Source organism: Brassica oleracea, chromosome C1 (assembly GCF_000695525.1).
Source record: "Brassica oleracea var. oleracea cultivar TO1000 chromosome C1, BOL, whole genome shotgun sequence".
NCBI lineage: Eukaryota > Viridiplantae > Streptophyta > Magnoliopsida > Brassicales > Brassicaceae > Brassica > Brassica oleracea.
This window is the reverse complement of record NC_027748.1, coordinates 427766-443903: the sequence shown is the minus strand read 5'-3', so window position 1 is coordinate 443903 and position 16138 is coordinate 427766. Positions and strand designations below refer to the sequence as shown.

The window sequence follows — 16138 nt, the reverse complement described above, 5'->3', positions numbered from 1 at the left end:
TTTTTGAGTGGACTACGGTCCCGTGGTTTTTCCTTCTCACATCGAGGAGGTTTTCCACGTAAAAATTGTGTGTCTCATTTAGTTATCGCAACTTTGATATCTTGCCATCGTCGAAGTATTTTCCTCACAGGTTCGCACAAGGTCAGGGGAACACGACCATTAGTATTTCCGCTGCGCCGTGTGACTTTCCCCAACATTGTCAAAGTTAATACATCACAAGAAAGCTTTGTGGGGGCAAACATTATATGTATCTTAATTAAAAAAATCAAAAGGAATAAATTCTCTTACAATATGGATCTACCAACGAACTCCTTCATAACAACGCTTTGTGTATTGGTTTAGATAAAGGAAAAGTAAAGATTCTTACTTACCCTACACAGCAAAATTTTCTCCATGAAGCTAAACAACCACCAAAGTAACCTCCAACACAAACCTACAGTTAGCTTGTGCCACAAGTTTAAAACCCAAATTCACAATATATACATAGTTAGGATCCACAAATCGATATAACAAAAATTTGATATGGAGTTCCAAACGTTTCCCAACGAAATCGTATTCTTCGATCTAGAAACAAACGTACCAAACAAAACAGGACAGCATTTTCACATCCTCGAGTTTGGTGCGATCATCGTATGTCCAAGAACACTCGAGGAGGTAGAGAGCTTCACAACGCTTATACAACCCAAAGACCTTTCGGTGGCTTCGTTGAGGTCGTCTAGGTCAGACGGGATCACGAGGGATAAGGTGGCGGATGCACCAAGTTTCGAAGACGTGGCTGAGAAGATCTATGGTCTATTGAACGGTCGGATTTGGGCAGGTCATAACATTAGAAGGTTTGACTGCGTTAGGATTAAGGAAGCTTTTGCTGAGATTGGTAAAGCTGCGCCTGAGCCCTCAGGGATCATTGATTCTTTGGGGTTATTAAGCGACAAGTTTGGCAAAAGAGCTGGTAACATGAAGGTACGTACCATGCAAACGTAGAGTTATATAACATTAAGGTCTTTGTGAAAATTTAAAACGTATACTTGACAAAGCTTTAATCATATGGTAGATGGCAAGTTTGGCTGCGTATTTTGGTCTTGGAGTGCAAAAACACAGGTATATATACCTAACCTTAGTTATATTTATGTGTGTATCAATGTTACGTTTCTCGTAAGACAAATTAACACACATATATGTTAATATTTGCAGGAGTCTTGACGACGTTCGAATGAATTTAGAGGTCCTCAAGCATTGTGCAACAGTGCTTTTCTTGGTATGTAGTATTTTCATTATTTCTTCTCTTTTCTTTTGTCTTAAGTTTATTTATTCCTTTTCATAATATTTATATATAATATATATCAAAAAATCATTTATATACGTATGGATATATCTATACAGGAATCTACACTTCCCAATCAATTGGAAGGAAAATGGCAAAGTTCTTCAAAAATAATGACAAGAAGTCGAAGTAGTTACCAAACAGCCCAAAGGGCAATGCCTTACTCCAAGGGTAGTCTCGGGAAGGTAATAGTTTTCCTTCATCGTCTTCAAGCACAACAAATTTATATTAAGATTTTACTAGTATTATTTTTATTTTTTCTTATTTTTGACTCAATGCAGATGACACAAAATGTGAAGAATCTCCTAAGCAAAGCTCAAGGCAACCAAGCTCTTCAAAGCTTGATTAAACATTCTCATTCTTTGCTTAGATGATTACTGCACCCCTTAGTGATTATTATTATTTTTCTAATTTGGAAAATAAATTCAATTGTATATGTTTTTTTTTTTTTTTGCTTAAATTCAATTGTATATGTTGCACATTTGTGTTTACGTTCATCCACTATATTGCCAAAAGTTCAGTAGAAAACTATTAATTTTGTGTTTCCCATCACTGGTATCCCTATCCTATGTGTACTTAACCTCCATATGTATGGAACGTTGTAGAAGTGCCCCAATACCAACACATGTTAGTTATTTCAGTTATCCAATCAATCACGTCTAACTGATCCCAAAAAAATTTAGAAAGAGCCCGTCTGTTCACCGCGAAGCGAAGTTCAACAAATTTGCTAGTTTCGTTTGCCATTTGCAATATTGATCGTCTACATTCTGACTATACTGCTTTGTAAAAATTAATAAAAATGGTTTTAGATAATTTCTTATCAAAACTTAAAGTTTAATAGTTTAGAATGATACTACATGCGTTAATTTAATTCCTAAAATATTCACATTTTTCTTTGATTCGACTAAAATCTTGATCAGACTAACGATGACTTAAGTATATGCCAAAAAACCTAATAGAGATTATTGTATGATTAGTATTTTTTTGAAAAAAAATATTGTGTGGTTAGTACACTTTCATAAATAGTACGAGAAACTTCCTACATACATCAACATCATTTAATTATATATAAAAATAAAGAATGGAAAATAAGAAAGTGAAATAAAGATAAATATGTGGCGTGGAGAAATATAGAAAAAGGTTTTAGAAAGGCTACAAATTATTAATTTACAAACGTACGTATGGGCCACAACCATACCTATCAAACTTTTACAAAGCCATCAAATATAAATGTCCAAAACACCTTTGTATACTTCCTTCATCCTCCATTAAATAAAAGAAATTATAAACCTTAGAGCATCTTTATCCAAGGATACTAGAGGGGTTATTAGCGTTGTGGATCTCACGTAGAACCCATTTTTTTTTAAGAAACCGGTTACCAAAACTACTAAATAGTAGTCGGTTTTTAAGGTTTCTTACACTGTTCGCGGGCCCCACTGACACGTGGCGGCCCGCGATTAGTTCGTTTTTAATTTTTTTTTTTTCTAAATTCGAAAAAGTAAAAAAAAAAAAATTAAGAAACCCCTAATGGGGTTTATGGGATAATGATGCTCTAAGATTCAGTGTTTATATCTTCTCATGTCGACCAGAGCATCATACTATGTTTTTTTTGGTTCAAATATCTACTCTATGTAGTCTTACTCAAATTAGTATATGACGCCGTTGCTGCAATGTATATGTGGCACGCGAGTCGAATTCACACGTTTGATCTTAGCCTACACTTAAAACATTACATTAATGGGGTTTCTTATTTTCTGTTTAGTGTAATAAATTACATCATTATGAAAATGTTGAAACTAATGTATTAGTAAGCATTCATTCTTTTATACGTGAAAAACATATAATATGATGATATTTTAGATATATACTCCTTTTGTTTCACTTTAGCTGTCGTTTTAGGTTTATGCGTACAGATTAAGAAAACATTTAATTTTATATATTTTTAAAATAAAAATATTATTTTCTATATATCTAACTATATTTTAACTAATAAAAAATGAAATGAAAAATATTATTATTAAATTTTACATTGAAAACATAAAATAACACTTAAATGAAACAAAATTTTAAGTCTAAAAAACAAATAATATGGAACCAATGAAGTATTTCTTACATAATGGTTAGTCTCAAGTTTTATGGTACGTACAGAACTCAGTCATAATTAATCAATTAAGATGATTTAATTGTAACTTTAAATTTCTTAAATATGGAAAATAAGTATACCTCGAAATCATCGGAAATTTTATTAAATTTATGAATAGTAGCATCAATTAATTAAAGGATTTATAACACTGTACGAATCTACCAGTATCTCCGGATAATACATAGAAACGTCCACGAAGAAACATTTATAAAGTTGAAAAGATTAAAACATTATGCGTTAATTACTGATTTCTCCGTTTCTGAACACTTTTCACACATACTAAGAAAGTAGCAGAAATATATGTAAGTTGTTATTAATTACATTTTTCTGACCAATAGTATTTGAGATAAATAAAATTATTTATAAAATCAATGCAGTTTACAATAAATTTTCAGTTGAAAGTAAGTATAATTTGCATTGAAATTGTAAATTGACATTTTTTGTGTAACAAAAAAAAGCAAGAATGAGCACTTGTCGTAAAACAGTGGGAGTATGATAAAAACTAATTATAAATGTTCAGACATATGTAAGCTTGTAGATTCATAATTCACGTGTCAAAGCAAGTCAACAAGACTCCACGGGACCCAACTCAACGAAGACAAAGAGTCAAAAAAACGGTCAGACATTGTTTTCAAACGACCGTTAGTTAGCCACGTTAGTTACTACACGCTCCATCTCTGGAACGTGACATCCACCCAGAATATGTGGCAGCTAAATGTGGTGTGTGTTTACTTCACTCTCGTTTTTTTCGTAACTGAGAAACAACTGTCGCTAACTAACTGTAACGGAGACAATGTCCGAAACACTGTCGTTTTACTGATTGAGTAACGGAAGTAACTAACGTCCCCCACCTTGTTCGAGCACCTTCAACCAAAAATGTGGGTCCGAGAAGACAATCCGACAAAACTTTGCTATTGAAAAAACGACGCCACGTGTATGGTCCAGGGCTCCGACGTGTCACACTTTTTCTCTCCGCGCCTCTCACGTGCGAGACCCCTCCCTCACACGTATGATTATTCACTATTAGCCATCAACGAACTCGCTCACATGCATTGGCTAAAGAGGGTCCACCAACCACTGAGACCACGCCACGTGTCTCCTCTCCCTCGCGCTCTTTTTCTATAAATAGCGCTCCATTTAAGAGAAGCTCAAACCCACACAAACTCGATTCAATTAAAAACCGAGAAAACAAAAGTCTGTTTAAAAGATGTTCATCGAGAGCTTCAAAGTCGAGAGCCCGAACGTGAAGTACACAGAGAATGAGATTCATTCGGTGTACGATTACGAGACCACGGAGGTCGTTCACGAGAACGTCAACGGTGCTTACCAGTGGATCGTGAAGCCCAAGGTTGTCAAATACGATTTCAAAACCGACACTCGTGTCCCCAAATTAGGGTAAAAACAAAGTTTCGATCTTTTCACTCGTTTCCTCGGTTTCTCCGTCGTAAAGTTTCAATGTTTTGTTTTTTTTTTGGTTTCCGACAGGGTTATGCTTGTGGGTTGGGGAGGAAACAATGGATCAACCCTCACCGCTGGTGTAATTGCCAATAAAGAGTGAGTCTTTTTGTTCAAATGTTATTTGATTTTTTTTTTTTTTTTGTTTTAAGATCTGATCGGAAAAAAAATAAAACATAAACAGAGGAATCTCGTGGGCGACCAAGGACAAGGTGCAACAAGCGAACTACTTCGGGTCGTTAACACAAGCATCGTCTATTCGTGTCGGATCCTTTAACGGTGAAGAGATCTATGCCCCTTTCAAGAGTCTCGTTCCAATGGTCCGTTTTTTTCAAAACAAAATCTAGATTTGTTTTTGTTCTTTATTATGTTTATGATAGCCTACCATGACACAAGAATTTTATTTAATTTTCGAATGCATAACATCAATGTCTTCGACTAAATAATTAAAATATTTGGAATATATGCAAATATCTTTCGTTATCAGTTTAACATGGAGATTATAAAACAGGTGAATCCGGATGATGTTGTGTTTGGAGGATGGGACATAAGCGATATGAATTTAGCAGACGCGATGGGTAGAGCCAAGGTTCTTGACATTGATCTGCAGAAACAGCTCAGGCCTTACATGGAGAGCATTGTCCCACTCCCTGGGATCTACGACCCTGATTTCATCGCTGCCAATCAAGGCTCACGTGCCAACAACGTCATCAAAGGTACCAAGAAGGAACAAGTCGACCAAATCATCAAGGACATGAGGTAATCATAATCAACAATACTTGTGATGATTAAAACAGAGTTTAATCTCATCTCCTCTGTTTTGTTGAGTTTTTGTGTGTTGTGTGATGTTGAATGTTAGGGAGTTTAAGGAGAAGAACAAGGTGGATAAGGTTGTGGTTCTGTGGACGGCTAACACAGAGCGTTACAGCAATGTGATCGTGGGGCTAAACGACACGATGGAGAATCTTATGAACTCTGTGGATAGGGATGAGTCCGAGATCTCTCCTTCCACGCTTTATGCTATTGCATGTGTTTTTGAAGGTATTCCTTTCATCAATGGAAGCCCTCAGAACACCTTTGTTCCTGGTCTTATTGATTTGGCTATCAAGAACAACGTTTTGATTGGTGGAGATGACTTCAAGAGTGGTCAAACCAAGATGAAATCTGTCTTGGTTGATTTCCTTGTTGGTGCAGGCATCAAGGTTTGTTTAACTTGTGTTTCAAGTAACTAGTGAAGAAACCTGTTATAGTTGATTATGTGTGTGTTTTTGTTATGTTAACAACAGCCTACTTCAATTGTGAGCTACAATCACCTAGGGAACAACGATGGAATGAACCTCTCAGCTCCACAGACATTCAGATCTAAGGAGATCTCCAAAAGTAATGTGGTTGACGATATGGTTGCTAGCAACGGTATCCTCTTCGAGCCCGGGGAACATCCAGACCATGTAGTTGTCATCAAGGTAAGCTATAAACTACCTTAAGAAACACTCAAAACCTTGTTTATTCTGTAGACTGCAATGTCAAATGTTTAATTGATGTAGCAGAAGGAACGATAATGCAAAGATTTTGTTTAATTTGTGAATGCCTGAAAAACTATCTCAATAACTCTCAATTTTATTAATCAAAATCTAAATCGGTTAAACTTAAACCAAAACGGCTATATATATAATAAAACTATATATAAAACACTATAACAATAAACATAATTATTTAAGTCTATAATAACTAATTAAATAAACAATAAGATATTTAAAATATTCTAAATATTTATTTGCATCACTAATTGATCCATTTTGTGTGTGTTGTTGCAGTATGTACCGTATGTTGCAGATAGCAAGCGAGCCATGGATGAGTATACATCAGAGATATTCATGGGAGGCAAGAACACAATTGTGATGCACAATACCTGCGAGGACTCTCTCTTAGCTGCTCCAATTATCTTGGATCTTGTTCTCCTCGCTGAACTCAGCACCAGGATTCAGTTCAAATCCGAGAAAGAGGTTCGTCTGTTCTCAAAATATATTTGGGATTTCCTGGAACCGTGGGTTTGATGTTTTGATTCTTAAAAAAAAATAATAATGATGTTTTGATTCTTTTTCATTTTTGGCAGGGGAAGTTTCATTCTTTCCATCCTGTGGCCACCATACTTAGCTATCTCACCAAGGCACCGCTCGTGCCGCCGGGAACACCGGTGGTTAATGCGCTGTCGAAGCAGCGGGCTATGCTGGAGAATATTCTTAGGGCGTGTGTTGGGCTGGCGCCGGAGAACAATATGATCTTGGAATACAAGTGAACACGAAGCGTTTAAGAATCTTTAATTAGCCCAAAATATAAGACTTCTGTTTCTTGTTTTTTTTTAATATATGTTTTAAAATATGAATGCTTGTGTTTTCAGAGATCAAAGAGCTTTTAGATTGATCTTTGTAGGGTGTGAAGTTACCGGTGTTTCTAGTAATCCAGATGGGCTAGTATAATGTACAAGTGTTTCTAGATTGGACCATAATTTCATATAATCGCTTTTATGATTCACTTCCATAATGTGTAAACTTACTGTAATTTGCGATATTTAATCATGGTTTCGGTCCAATGAAATTTGTCAATTTTAATTCTGTATTATTATTTTATTGTGAACTTAATAAAATAAGATCAAGTTGCGTAGATGACGAGCAATTTAAAAAAAAAAACGTATTGGTCTTTTTCATGATGCTCCTGTTTTAAAAAATACTTATTTGCAAGTGTATAATTTGGACCAATTCTTGATTCAAAAACCATTAAAAGAATTGTTTAAATATTTTCCATTCTATCATAGCATCATCAATGACCTCAACGAGTTCTTATTGTTCAAGAAAAGAGAGAGAGAGGGAGTACTGATGGCACATATAATTTTATTATATGTTGAAGGATAATTTAATCGAAGATACCCTAATACCAAATGAATTTAATGGGAGTTCTCGTAATGGAGTTTTTAACGGAATATAAGAACCCGTCTCATAACTTTTAACTAAAAAAACTAAAAACCGGTTTTTAAATAAGATATTTAAGAACCGGTTCTTAACTTTTTTTGTTAAAAGTTAAAAGTCCGATTGGTAATGGCTGTAGTTTTAAAAAATTTGTTGTAGAAAAAAATCTGTAGACTTTTTGCTGTGGCTTTAGATTTTATTGCTTTAGAATTTTAAGGAAAGCTCCAAAAAATTCTCTGAATTTTTGGCTCTGTAGAGCACTTGTACAGCTGTAGGTTATTTCAAGAGCTGTGATTTTGAAATTTTTATTAAAGCTTGATTGTTGTGAATTTAGTACCGTAGAAATAAATAGGACTGTGGACAACACACCTACAGTCGTTACCAATCACACCCTAAGAAACGGGTTCTTATGTTACGCTAAAAACTCCATCCTAGAACCCTCCGTTAAACATGCTCAAATCCTTGGATTATAAAATTGTTGATAATTAATTAATCAACAATTGGTAATGAAGACAAGTTGTGATGACTCCCGAAACTCCAACAACTAAGCCTCGAAGTTTGGAGTACACTTTGCAAAAAAAAAAAAAAATTCTTTTCAAAAAAGTTTGGAGCACAGAAGACGAGTGAAGAGAAAACAATACACTATAGACCAATTATAAATCTAATCCTTATCTATAAGCTAGTGATAACGATCCATTTCCATAAACCATTATATTTAACATCTTTTGGTCTTCAATTATTGAGCAACGACCTACTATAAATTAGGGTTTTTAAAAACGAGCTATAAATTACATTCTTCATTCCATTTTAAATGTCGTGTTAAAAATATTCATCCGCTTAAAAGTGTCTTCATAATTAACAAACTCATTTCCAGCATGTATGAAAATATTCAATATTCCCTCTGTTTTTAAAAGATGCATATTCTAGACTTTTCACATATAAGAAAACTAATTAAATATGCATTGTTTTTTGTGAATAACAATTTTTCGTAATTTTTAGCCAATAGAAATTCAATAAACACCATTAATTTTTTTGAAACTTACAATTTTTCATAAAATCATACATTGAAAAAGTAAAAAATGTATCTTTTTGAAACAATTTTTTTCCAGAACATACATATTTTAGGAACAGAAGGAGTACATCTTTTGATCGGGAGTGACGTGCATTCGCATTAGTTTACTCTACGTCTCATTATTAACTATCAGACGCTTTCATCGTCACGAGACAATGACCTCCATTTAAATTCCACTATTTAATACTTTTTTGTAATTTTTTCTACCAATGATCCCTTGACAAAATATTATATATATCAAAGGAAAGTTCGTAATCTCCAATAGAAATTATTCACACTGTCATTATTCATGTACTAGCCATAGAATACCGCAGATGATGTGACTTTTATATAAAAAGTGTGTATTTTTACTAATTAAAATCTTAATTACCGTGAGTTGCATATGGTTTTGAGATTTATTCGATCTTATAAAAACGAGGTCCGTGGTGCGCTTACGTCAACTTTCACTAGCTTTTTTAAAACACATAAAGTAATAAAAATCATAGGGCATCAAACTAAATAAACCCGGATTTATAAAAGAAGCAAAGTAATGTGAAACAAAAATAATACGCAAGTTTCACCAAAAAAATAATAATACGCAAGACATGAAAGAGTTTCATTTCAATTTTTGACCTAATTTTTACATGATGATGCTAATTAATAATAACGGCATCAATCCCAAGTCACACACACGAGCTTTAATAGTCAGAGCTTAATTTGAGCCATCCATATGTTTAGTTTGATGGTGATAGAACGACTCTGGCGCTCTGCTTGGAGTTTTGCCTGTCCTGCTCAATCTGTTGTTCTCTGCATTCCATGCAACAAAACGCTGCATCCCCTCTACAGTTTATTACATTACAAATCCAAGTTTAAAAATATAACTTTCCGATGCATTCGAACCAAAAAAATAAAAGTGAAACAAATCATCAAATTCGTACATTTAGATATATAGACGTTTTTTTTTGTAACACCGACTAGATGATGTCACAAAATAGAATCTCATAGTTTCGTTGTAGCTTATAGTCTATGTCCAAGACACTGGTTCAAATTTTTATGTGGTAATGTATATGTATATAGTTAGCTGAGGTTTTAAATATAGAAGTATAAGATGAAAATAATCAAGAAAGGAGTAATTAATAAGTAAACATACTTGTACATGTAAATATCACGGCCGGGAGCTAAACGGCGTTTGCAAAAGCCACAGCTTCCAAGAAAAGACGATGACGGCAACGTTGATTTCCCCCAGTCTTTTCTCTCGGTCCTTGTGTGATTTCTCGGTGATAACATCGCGAAGAACCGCTGGTCGTAATTATCTCCGCCGTCTACCACCGCCATAGACACGTCAGAATCTTGGCCGGCGGTATGATTATCATCAACCTCGATGGTAATCCTAGGCATGCTTGGTTTTCTCTGCATTTGTCGATTCCCAATCAACATACTATTGTTTTATAACTATTCTTACGAAGAAAGAATTATAAAACTTTTTAAAATGTAACTTAGATTGTTGCTTGAAGGTGAAATATACACATGCAATAATACGGTGTATGATTTTTATATTCATGCATACGTATTTACTCGTAATGTTTAATTTGATATGATATGATACGATAGAATATTTTTATTATTGTTCGTCAGGTCTTTGTCAGTTTGTTGGTAGGCCAATAATTTCAGATATTTGGTCTGTGGACACCAAACATCGCTCCCTAGTGACTTTCTTTTTTTTCAACAAGAAAAAAAACTAGCAATCCTAAGTTTTTTCCTACGTATTTATTATATAATCCGTTATGTTTCTTTTTTTTGGTTAAGTCGATTATATTTCCAACTATAGGTTAGAGCTGCCCATATTTATCTGATGTTCATACGCAATCAGTTATCAGACTCATAGTCACTTTGTATTTTTTTTAAAAGGTCTATATATAGATTTTAAATGGGATATAAACATATCGTATTTGTACGCATTGTATTTTCTTAAAATTTGGGTATTTGGAGTAAGGAAGTACGTTTCATTGATATGATATTTGAAGCATGTGTCATGGAGAAGTGAAGCTACGTAAAAGTGTAGAACCGTGATTTTTTTCCTTCCGTTTTTAGTAGTCGCATGTTTGAAGGCATCAGAATTCCAAGTATTAAGATTGAAGCCCAAACTTGTAAGGCATGCTTGCACTGAAGCCCAAACTTCTTTTAGATGTGGTAGCCTCAGGCCCTCAGATATGTCTTCTTTTACAAGGCTTCTCAAACCTTGATGAACCCAAATCCCTCTTATACATCTGATTGACCCATTTCTTCCGATTCACACACCTGGAGCTCCTTTTTACGGGTACAAGATTTTTGATATTCGGATCCTGCATGGAAGGTGTACCTTTTTCCATTAGATTCATGCTTTTTTTTTTTTTTTGCTTTTACTGGCCTATGTGAAGCCCACCCACTTACAGCATGCAAGGTGATTTTGCTACGTGGTTTAGTATAAGGTGATTTGGCTACGTGGTTTAGTAGGAGGACCCAAGCTCCATAGTTCACACTCCATACCTCTTACAGTTTCTGCGAAAGTCCATCCACTGCCCATTATCTTAATTATATGATTGTTTGAGTCTCCATACTTTACTGTCGTCCACAATTTGAAAAATAAGCTAAATTTTACAAAGTTGGGCTGTTCTTATTTTAATTATAATAGACAATAAATAGGTGACAAGACTCATGAGTCACGAAGGATTTTTTCTTATAAAAATGAAGCTCAGGTTTCAAGGAGCCGTTAGACAAATAAAAAAGCGAATCTCCATACACAAGACAAGACAAGACTTGGTGATTCTGCCTTCTTCATTCAAGGTCTAAGGCCAAGTCCAACCACACGGTAAAACAGCAAAATAGTGTGTTGATTCGATGTTTCCTCTCTCAAACCCAACGGTATATCAAACTGCATTTTAGTGTCATTTTCCTATTCGCTACAGTGTCACACCATATTTGGTGCAACACTGTAGCAGACGGCAAAAGTTTTTTTTTTTTTTTTGATTTTTTTGTTAAAACTGATTATTTATGTATTGTTTAATTATATTTGATTTGTATGATTAGTTTACAATTGAATGAATATTTTTTAGTTATATCACCATTGTTTTTTTATATTTTAATTGTTATAAAATATTAGGGTTTATAAAACAAAAATAAAATTATTTTTTAAATACATAACAAAGTTTAATTCAAACATTTGTAGTTGGAATATTATAATATTTTGATCTAGTATGTTATAATTTAACTTTTTTTGTGTGTTTAATTAATTAATATAACAGTATGCATTAATAATAATGTTATTATATAATGTAAATACATTTATATATAATTATTATTTTAGTTACAATTTTAATATTAGTTAATATATTTTAGTCATAAAACTATTAATATTTATCAAAATTATTAAAAATAAAAGAATTTGATAATAGTAAAATAATGAAGAATATTCTTTTTTTTGTGTAACTTTTGGTGTTGTGGTTGGAGACAAAAAAAAAATTAGTGTTAAAACTACACTAAAATAATGTGATTTTGTCACTAAAATGGTGTAATGGGTTGGAAATACCCTAAAGCTACTAAACAGACCTAGAACCGATCCAAGGAGGGTTTCATTGTTTTCATGAGTGAAATAATACTTTTATTATAACCCTAAACAAACCAACCAGGTCTCAAAACCAAGAATGGTCTTAGTTTCACAATGTTTTCCCTCCATCTTTCCCTGCTCAGTCCATACACAACGAGAAAACAAAGGTAACGGACCTTCACATGATTCTCGCGTTTTAGTAAATAATGATCCAATTACCAAAGTTAATAAATAAACAGAAAACAAAAAAATACTTTAGCTTTCGTGTTCATATTCAAATAAAAGACCCATAAACTAGATTTGATAATAATAACTAAAGACAGAGAAGATGAGGACTTTCACTTGGATTTTCTCGTCACCACTTTAACTTTTTATTATAGCTCAGCTTTTCGAGTAAATGATCTAATATTGGAATGAACTAAAATCTCTCTGCACAATTTTTTTTGAAATAATAATTAAGTTACTTTCTTCTCGAAAAACGATACAAACCAAGACAAACTTTCTCTCTGTTCCTTCTCTCTCTCTAACCATTTGTGCAAAATCTAATTTTCTTCCCTCAGATTTGTCTGAACGAAACACACTTTATCAGGTTTCTCCTTCAATAAGCATTTTCGGATTCGTCCTCCCCCTTCCTCATTAAGCGTGCTGAAAACTACTGCTCACTCTGTTTCTTCTTGGAGGCAAAAAAAAAAAAAAAAAAAAATTTTCTTCTTGGGGGAAAAAAAAAAAAAAAAAAAAAAAATTCAAAGCTTATCTTTTTTTTTTCTTTTCTTCACATGGGTTCTTTAGTTCCTTCTGTTTCGTAACCACTCTGAGAGTTTTCCGGGTAAAAAGTTTCGATTTTTATATCGAAGAAAATATGCCTCCTTCGATTCTGGAGAAGATGGGATGCTCAAACTCAAAAGAAGCATCGACGAAGGAGAAGAAGAAGAAGAACGAGCCGCTTCTCTTATGTAAAGAAAGGAAGAGATTCGTCAAACGAGCCATTGATTCCAGATGCGCTCTTGCCGCCGCACACGTGTCCTACGTCCGTTCCCTCCGTAACATCGGAGCTTGTCTCCGTCAATACGCCGAGGCTGAGACTGTAGCTGCTGTGGCTTCATCCCCTTCTCACAACTCCTCCTCTTACCCTGACGACGACTCGGTTGACTCGCCGTTGAGTCGCAACTCGAACCCTCTCGACATGCCGGAGTTATCTCCTCCTCCGCCGCGACCTCGCCGGCCAGAGACGTCTTCTTGGGACTACTTCGACACTTGCGACGAGTTCGATAGCTTTAGACTGACTGATAACGCATCAGTTGTAGGATTAGAGAAGCAGAGTAAACAGAGCAATGCAGAGGATTTCAAAACAGAGCAGAGGAAACAGAGCTCTGAAGATGATGGTGAAAGAGAAGATCCATCAGAGTTTATCACACACAGAGCCAAAGACTTTGTGTCTAGCATGAAAGACATAGAGCACAAGTTCTTCAGAGCTTCTGAATCTGGTAAAGAGGTTTCGAGGATGCTTGAAGCTACCAAAATCAGAGTCAGATTCGCTGATGATACCACCACTGGTCTGAAGCTCTGTTTTTTTTTTTCCCTTCATCGTGTAAAAAAATTGAATCTTTTGTATTATTACAGGAAAAGGAAACTCAGTAGCGTTTCTCTCTGCTTTGAAGCGAGCTTGTTGCAGAGGGAAGAAGAGTCACTCACCTGTTTTTAAAGGTCTGTACTCTGTATTCATTGTTATCTTCTCTAGTTAGTGTCTGAATTAAAGCTTTTAATGTATAGAGCCATTGCACCAACGAGTCACTAAAGTTATTGTGTGGAAGAGAACATTGTCTTCAAGATCCTCCACTTCTAGAAATCTATTGATAGAAGATCACGATGACGATGAAAGTGGAAGTGACTTCACACAAGAGTTCTGTATGATCTCAGGAAGTCACTCTTCTTCTCTTGATCGGTTATACGCTTGGGAGAGAAAACTATACGATGAAGTCAAGGTAATAGCCTCAAGAACTCATAGCTCCTTATCAAGCTCACACGTTTCATTCTGTTTACTTTGATTGTGTGTGTGTGTGCAGGCGAGTGAGATGATTAGGAAAGAGTATGATCGAAAATGCGAGCAGCTAAGGAACCAGTTCACAAAGGATCACAGTGCTAAAGCCATGGATAAAACTAGAGCAGCTGCAAAAGATCTTCATTCAAGAATCAGAGTCGCTATACAGTCCGTTGATTTGATCTCAAAGCGTATCGAGAGGATCAGAGACGAAGAGCTTCAGCCTCAGCTCTTAGAGCTTCTCCAAGGGTATGTTAATTAGGGCTGGGATTTTTAACCGAACTGAACTGACCCGAAAAAGTTTGGTTTTCGCTTAATTCGTTTGGTTACAAAAAATAATTTGGTTTCGGTTTGGTTCGGTTCGGTAATTGGTTAGTTTGTTTTTCTAAAATAAAATTCTAAATAGTACTTATCTTAACCAAAATTCTGAACCAAACTAACCACAAAACCGAAAACTTCAAAAAAAATTGTTTGAAACCGAAAACAGAATCGAACTAACCACAAAACCGAAAACTTCGATAAAATTTGTTTGAAACCGAAAACCGAACCGGACCAAACTTTTTCTTGGTTCACTTTGGTGAGTTTTCGACCAATCCAAACCAACCGAAGAAACCGAACCCGCTGGCCTAGCTACAACTAACTTTATCTACTAAGAAGACTCTTTGATTGATATTTTTATTTTCTCTGTTTAGGTTGATAAGGATGTGGAAAGCAATGCTGGAGTGTCACCACTCGCAGTACATCACCATTTCATTGGCTTACCATTGTCGGAACACGTCCAAAACTGGGCCTGAAAACGCTCTCAAGAGACGGATTTGGTCAGAGCTTCTAGAGGAAACAGAGTGTTTTGGTCTAAGCTTTGCAGATTTGGTCAACAGTATGACTTCCTACGTTGAAGCTCTCAATGGTTGGCTTCACAACTGTGTTTTGCTCCCTCAAGAACGTTCTACAAGGAACCGAAGACCGTGGTCCCCGCGCCGTGTGCTGGCCCCGCCGATATTCGTCTTGTGCCGGGATTGGTCGGCTGGGATGAAGTCTCTGCCGTCAGATGAACTCAGTAGGTCTATCAAAGAGTTCTCAACGGATATGGAGATGTTAGGGGAGGAGAAGGAGGATTCGGTGTTGGTTTCTGAAGATTTGTCGACCGTGCATTCGAGTTTGGCGAAGCTTCTAGAGAGATTGAAGAAGTTTTCAGAAGCCTCTTTGAAAATGTACGAGGATGTGAAGGTGAAAAGTGAAGAAGCTGTAGTTGCTTACACTAACCATTCTAACTGTGGTAGACCATTATTGTAACTATGACTGGCAAAACTCTAGTCATTTTTTATCTAGTAGACGTGCTAGATTATCTGAATCGGCTGCTCCTAGACTATGGTTGATGTTAGAAATCATAATTCTAGTATAAAATAGTTCTTAGAGAAAAAAAATATGTAGGAAATGATAGTTCTAAGAAAAAAATCATTTCGCTAGCACATGTATTGACGTCAAAGCAGAAGCAAGGTCGCGCAAGTGCATGACACAGGGACTGTACGCACAATATCAACCTATTCATCCTGGCCACAAACTTCACCATGGAGGCTGCCGCTC

At 35.3% G+C, this 16138-nt stretch overlaps 4 protein-coding genes across 4 annotated transcripts; 3 read left to right on the top strand and 1 right to left on the bottom strand.

Annotated features, from left to right (window-relative positions):
* The first annotated feature begins 522 nt into the window (after positions 1 to 522).
* LOC106300356 (protein NEN4) lies at positions 523 to 1723 on the top strand. Its single transcript, XM_013736488.1, has 5 exons — positions 523 to 960; positions 1052 to 1098; positions 1192 to 1255; positions 1381 to 1506; positions 1603 to 1723. Exons 1-5 carry the CDS (start codon positions 523 to 525, stop codon positions 1693 to 1695), a joined length of 768 nt encoding a protein of 255 aa, XP_013591942.1. The 3' UTR covers positions 1696 to 1723.
* A 2948-nt stretch (positions 1724 to 4671) lies between these two features.
* Positions 4672 to 7455, top strand: LOC106313290 (inositol-3-phosphate synthase). The gene is made up of 8 exons (XM_013751067.1): positions 4672 to 4859; positions 4950 to 5018; positions 5104 to 5239; positions 5431 to 5678; positions 5779 to 6121; positions 6206 to 6382; positions 6734 to 6922; positions 7033 to 7455. Exons 1-8 carry the CDS (start codon positions 4672 to 4674, stop codon positions 7213 to 7215), a joined length of 1533 nt encoding a protein of 510 aa, XP_013606521.1. The 3' UTR covers positions 7216 to 7455.
* A 2065-nt stretch (positions 7456 to 9520) lies between these two features.
* Positions 9521 to 10446, bottom strand: LOC106300794. The gene is made up of 2 exons (XM_013737025.1): positions 10084 to 10446; positions 9521 to 9773 (listed from the first exon to the last, which is right to left on the bottom strand). Exons 1-2 carry the CDS (start codon positions 10368 to 10370, stop codon positions 9668 to 9670), a joined length of 393 nt encoding a protein of 130 aa, XP_013592479.1. The 5' UTR covers positions 10371 to 10446; the 3' UTR covers positions 9521 to 9667.
* Positions 10447 to 13237: 2791 nt separating this feature from the next.
* LOC106328235 lies at positions 13238 to 15938 on the top strand. The gene is made up of 5 exons (XM_013766639.1): positions 13238 to 14069; positions 14137 to 14220; positions 14287 to 14498; positions 14580 to 14803; positions 15247 to 15938. The coding sequence occupies exons 1-5, from the start codon at positions 13376 to 13378 to the stop codon at positions 15845 to 15847; spliced, it is 1815 nt and encodes a 604-aa protein (XP_013622093.1). The 5' UTR covers positions 13238 to 13375; the 3' UTR covers positions 15848 to 15938.
* Positions 15939 to 16138: the final 200 nt, after the last annotated feature.

Bases quoted from the DNA above. Each gene is read 5' to 3' on its own strand.
- LOC106300356 (XM_013736488.1), top strand. From the start codon at position 523: ATGGAGTTCCAAACGTTTCCCAACGAAATCGTATTCTTCGATCTAGAA. The intron at 961-1,051 runs GTACGTACCATG...ATCATATGGTAG, and splicing joins AAAGAGCTGGTAACATGAAG to ATGGCAAGTTTGGCTGCGTA. The intron at 1,099-1,191 runs GTATATATACCT...TAATATTTGCAG, and splicing joins CTTGGAGTGCAAAAACACAG to GAGTCTTGACGACGTTCGAA.
- LOC106313290 (XM_013751067.1), top strand. From the start codon at position 4,672: ATGTTCATCGAGAGCTTCAAAGTCGAGAGCCCGAACGTGAAGTACACA. The intron at 5,019-5,103 runs GTGAGTCTTTTT...AAACATAAACAG, and splicing joins GGTGTAATTGCCAATAAAGA to AGGAATCTCGTGGGCGACCA. The intron at 5,679-5,778 runs GTAATCATAATC...GTTGAATGTTAG, and splicing joins CAAATCATCAAGGACATGAG to GGAGTTTAAGGAGAAGAACA.
- LOC106300794 (XM_013737025.1), bottom strand. From the start codon at position 10,370: ATGTTGATTGGGAATCGACAAATGCAGAGAAAACCAAGCATGCCTAGG. The intron at 9,774-10,083 runs GTATGTTTACTT...AATAAACTGTAG, and splicing joins CGTGATATTTACATGTACAA to AGGGGATGCAGCGTTTTGTT.
- LOC106328235 (XM_013766639.1), top strand. From the start codon at position 13,376: ATGCCTCCTTCGATTCTGGAGAAGATGGGATGCTCAAACTCAAAAGAA. The intron at 14,221-14,286 runs GTCTGTACTCTG...TTTAATGTATAG, and splicing joins TCACTCACCTGTTTTTAAAG to AGCCATTGCACCAACGAGTC. The intron at 14,804-15,246 runs GTATGTTAATTA...TTCTCTGTTTAG, and splicing joins CTCTTAGAGCTTCTCCAAGG to GTTGATAAGGATGTGGAAAG.